General features: G+C 33.5%; 1 protein-coding gene across 2 annotated transcripts in view; it reads left to right on the top strand.

Moving 5' to 3' along the window:
- The first annotated feature begins 865 nt into the window (after positions 1–865).
- The window catches only part of LOC107723219 (phospholipid hydroperoxide glutathione peroxidase, mitochondrial-like), an 8030-nt gene continuing 3646 nt past the window's right edge, over positions 866–5249 (top strand). Inside the window, exons 1-2 of one of the 2 annotated variants that reach the window (XM_016531774.1) lie at positions 866–969; positions 3209–3303. In XM_016531774.1, coding sequence (XP_016387260.1) covers positions 904–969; positions 3209–3303 — 161 coding nt within the window. In that variant the 5' untranslated portion in view covers positions 866–903. Of the gene's footprint in view, positions 970–1653; positions 1689–3208; positions 3304–5249 lie in introns of those variants that run through there. The other variant, XM_016531775.1, reaches the window with a different exon arrangement.

Raw genomic sequence — 5249 nt, 5'->3', positions numbered from 1 at the left:
TTTTTTTTTTTTTTTTTTACACTGTTTTTCTCTTCTTTTCCAGACCTGTTTGAAAACCCATGATCTAAAATGTGTAAAATTTATACTAATGTTTATATTCTCTTGATTTTGTACATTTACCTTTTTAAACGTATAAAGACCCAATTTATACGGTGAAAAAAATATTATTAACATGCGTAAAATATTATTTGGAAAATGTTTAGTTTGCATTGTTACTTTTTTCTATCCATTATAGTACATCACTGTTATGTATTATTTATTTATAAATTAATTTTAATCATTTTTATTTACTTTAATCAATTTAATTTGTTTTATTATTATTTCTTTAATGTATTCATGTCTATTTATTTTAAATTATTTAATGAGACCTTTTATTTTACTTATACTTTTAATTTTAGTAAGTGTAAAGTTTTATTTTCATTAAATATATGTAGCTTATATATATTTTAAAACATATTACTACTACGTATTGTTACTTTTTATTTATACGTTTGGCAATTGTAATAAAATAATAATAATAATTTTTCAATTAATTTTATTGAGCCCAGAGACCACAGCACTCGTATATTTAATAAAAATATATTTTTTTTAAATATGTATTTTTCCATGAATATAGAGTTTTTGAGAACTGAAAGATGATCTGTAAACTGTGGCGGTTTTGTGTATAAATCTTAATGTATTTTTATACTTTATTATATACGCATTGCACGTATTGATCATGTGACTTTGCATTAGTTGCATAAGCACCGTCTCTGATTGGCTGAGGCTGACAGAAGAGGCGGGGCTTTGTGCCGCAGTACTATGGTTGTTTCAGCGAGCGCTGAGCACCGTCTCTGATTGGCTGAGGCTGACCGAAGAGGAGTGTCTTTTCCCTGGGTGGGCGGGGCTTTGTGCCGCAGCACTATGTGGTTGTTTCAGCGAGCGCTGTTTATCGGGACGCTGGGGAGCAAGAGCTTCGCTAGAGCTATGGTAAGATACCAGACAACACCTTTATCTGCTTTTTAACGCGTCTAAGAGAGTGTTAAGACTAGTCTGTGTTGTCTAACAGCTAGTTATTGTAGTTGCTGTGAGTAGGTCAAAGTCCGGTGTGTTTATTTGTGGCACCTGTGTGTCTCCGCTAATTCACTCCGATGGAGGAACATTAGCTCGTTAGCTTTAATGATGTAATCATGTCTCTGTGGGTTTATTTATGCCTTAAAATCAATTTATATTCGTTTTGTTAGTGTATGTTTAACAAAACGACTCGTTAAAGTCCGTTTTGTCGGCAGACAGATGTTTTAGGCCTGTTTTGGGTTTAGCGAATTCAATCACGTGGGCGGGAAAAAAATCAAGAATAATCAATGATAATGTCGTGATTTAGGGTTTATTATTATTAATAGTAATCAGTTACGCTATTTGGGTTCATTGTGAAGACTAACCAGTGATAATGTTGATTTTATTAAGAGTTATCAATTATAAATTAATTATTTGGAGTGGATTTTATTATCAGTAGTATTCAATAATAATTACATTATTTAGGTTTTATTAAATATCACTGCATGTTTCCTAAAATACACCAGGTCTTTGTATATTAGGGTGATGCATATTTTATTGTAATGTGTTGCAGGTGAATTAATATGATCTAAAAGATTTGATATCTTAATGTTATTATCGGGACGCTGGGGAGCAAGAGCTTCGCTAGAGCTATGGTAAGATACCAGACAACACCTTTATCTGCTTTTTAACGCGTCTAAGAGAGTGTTAAGACTAGTCTGTGTTGTCTAACAGCTAGTTATTGTAGTTGCTGTGAGTAGGTCAAAGTCCGGTGTGTTTATTTGTGGCACCTGTGTGTCTCCGCTAATTCACTCCGATGGAGGAACATTAGCTCGTTAGCTTTAATGATGTAATCATGTCTCTGTGGGTTTATTTATGCCTTAAAATCAATTTATATTCGTTTTGTTAGTGTATGTTTAACAAAACGACTCGTTAAAGTCCGTTTTGTCGGCAGACAGATGTTTTAGGCCTGTTTTGGGTTTAGCGAATTCAATCACGTGGGCGGGGAAAAAATCAAGAATAATCAATGATAATGTAGTGATTTAGGGTTTATTATTATTAATAGTAATCAGTTACGCTATTTGGGTTCATTGTGAAGACTAACCAGTGATAATGTTGATTTTATTAAGAGTTATCAATTATAAATTAATTATTTGGAGTGGATTTTATTATCAGTAGTATTCAATAATAATTACATTATTTAGGTTTTATTAAATATCACTGCATGTTTCCTAAAATACACCAGGTCTTTGTATATTAGGGTGATGCATATTTTATTGTAATGTGTTGCAGGTGAATTAATATGATCTAAAAGATTTGATATCTTAATGTTAGTTAGTATGCAACATAAAAATCACTCCAGATAAATTTGCAATGTGATTATTAAAATAAATGAATTATGTCGACTATTATAATATAACAATCGCACAGTTTCGTTTGCCTGTCCCAAATCTATAGTAAAATCAGTGTTGTGGAATTATTTAAAATAGAGATGATCGTGCATGTTATAAAAACACATTCAACCACGCGCCATGTGTTCATGCTGTAAATATGACTTGATTTGAGGCCTAAAAACTTCATACTAATAAATAAACCCACACTGCATGATCTTTATATATATATATTTTCTGTCCTTTTTTTTTTTTTGTATAATTGTTAATTTCATGCATATAAAAAAAAAAACATGCCTGGACTGTCATATATAGTCTTAACTCTCAGGTAAGCTTGTAATGGATTACTCTTAAATCTGGTTAGCTTTGACTAGTCTCAGCTGTAGTTTCCCGTAAGTGTGATGAAGCCCGTGTGACGGCCACACAATCCCACAGACACAGGAAAATCTGCTTGGTTTAGGAGCTCTACACATGATCACTATATAAAGATTGACAATGTAATTTTAATGCTGAACTTTTTTGCTAAATCCCCTCCGTAAAGTAATATTTAATTTCTTGTGTTTTGCATAACTTGTGTTGCATATGTAAGCAAAAAACAATCACACACAACAGTATCAGAGGGCAAAGATGACTTTTAATATGAGATTTCATCAGTTAAGCTATTACATGAGGACGTTGCATAATTGATTTATAGCACTTTATTGTTCTCGTGCTCTATCTATTTGATGGGATTGGCAGACACTCATCACGCCCTGTGACCTTTGACCTCTCTCTGTTTATCGCAGTGTGCCCAAGCCAACGACTGGCAGTCGGCCAAATCCATATACGAGTTCTCAGCCAAAGACATCGATGGAAATGAAGTGTCTCTGGAGAAATACAGGTGAACAGATGAGTACATTTAGAAACTTTGATTTCATTTACTCAAGCATCTTTATTACTATATTAATGCTCATATTTGGGGTTGGTGATCTGAACAAAGCCCTAATATGAAGTATTAAACAAACTTGTTTGTTTAAAAAAAATTTTTTGAAGTCTTCTGTTTCTTGAAAATCTGTTGAAAATGTACTCAAACTCAGGCCATCCAAGATGAAGATGAGTGATTTCGTCATCAGATTTCAGGGCTCTAGACTGCGACTATTTTTTGAGAATGTGCGAGTTAAAATTTGATGTGGTCGCATTTGTGAAGAAGGAAGATTTGGTTTTCAAGCTAAAGTAAAGTAAAAGACCGCTTCTTAAACCAGATAAGATGAACATGTATGCAGGGCCGGAGTGGGACTCATTTTCAGCCTTAGACCGGCCCACTTTTAATTCATGACTGACTATATTAAAATAATGTAATTAAAACCTCCCCAGCGACTTAAGACTGCTTTTGTGCTGCAGGGTCACATATGAGTCTGCAATAGTGCACTGTTCTCTACAGCCTTGTAATTCACTTTTTCTAGAGCTTTCGTTTTGATGTAAAAAAATCTTAACTTTAGAAATGGAAAATAAGGGACAATTGTATTTTTTTTAAAGGAAATAAGCGACAGAATAAGGGACACTCAAAATATTTGTACTGTACCATAATGTATGTCTGCCTGCAGTTAAAAAGTTCCCAGAAAAAAAAATCACATTTGTTTTGCTTAACCTATTTATGTACACTTATTCTAAAAATACTTTTAATGTCATACAAAAAATGTCATCGGCCTGAGTAAATTGTACCATTGTACCATGAGTAGAACGTGACTGCACAAGTAGTGTAGTAATTTAGGTGAAAATACTGTGAAATTACATACATGCATACAATTGGCATGAAATTTGAAAGCATAACAACTGAACGTCTATGAAACGTCAGTCAATAAAGCATTTTTTGAAACAATGGCACTTACATTTTTTTAACAAAAATTGTATTGCTTCCATAGCCTATGAATGAATAAAAATGCATATTTTTCAATTAAAGAAAACTTAGAGAGTGACAACACCGTGGCCCAAAAAACAGACCGGCCCACCGGGAATCCTCGGCCAATCCGGGCCTGCATGTTGGTATTCTTGTGAAAAAAAACATGCAAGTCCTGTCACCGACAGCCAGTTTAGTTTTACTTTTCTTTTTGTTTTTGTTTTGAAAAGCTTGTTATCTTTGCTGTTTACCTCACGTTACGCTATGGAGGCTTTCTTTCTTTTTTTTTCTTTTTATATTTTTTATTTGATAAGCTGTAGCCTACTGTTTTATTGTTGTTGTGCTTTTTAATTAAGAATAACAATGAATCCATCTTTTGTTGTAGTCTTAAAAAGTGAAAGGTGTATAGCTATAAGCAAAACAGACAATTATCTTTTCTTCTAAACTGTGACACCAAGATCGTGAAAGTAAAAGCGCACGATCGTTTATAATACAGCACAAGAGAAATTCCCGTTCACAAAATTTGAATAACAAATAATGATGATGAAAAAGAACGGGTTGAAAGTTGAGCACTTTGGTTACCATATAACTTTGAACTATGATAAAAGTTTGTCAGCATGCATTGATTAATCTCATGTTGTAGCAAAAAAAAAATTGCGACCTAATTATGTGCTCGTGAGACCAACTGAGAAAGTTAGTCGCAAAAGAGCGACCAGTGGGAAGAATGAGTCTAGAGCCCTGGATTTGAAAAAATGTAGCATTGCATCACTTGCTCAGCAACGGATGCTCTGCAGTGAATGGGTGCCGTCAGAATGAGAGTCCAAACAGCTGATAAAAACATCACAATAATCCACAAGTAATCCACAGCACTCCAGTCCATCAGTTAACATCTGGAGAAGACAAAAACTGAAACAAATCCATCATTAAGATGTTTTTAACTAAAATATGAA

This window comes from Sinocyclocheilus rhinocerous, unplaced genomic scaffold (assembly GCF_001515625.1).
Source record: "Sinocyclocheilus rhinocerous isolate Xijiao unplaced genomic scaffold, SAMN03320098_v1.1 scaffold2770, whole genome shotgun sequence".
Taxonomy (NCBI): Eukaryota; Metazoa; Chordata; class Actinopteri; order Cypriniformes; family Cyprinidae; genus Sinocyclocheilus; species Sinocyclocheilus rhinocerous.
This window is presented reverse-complemented; position numbering and strand designations above follow the sequence as displayed.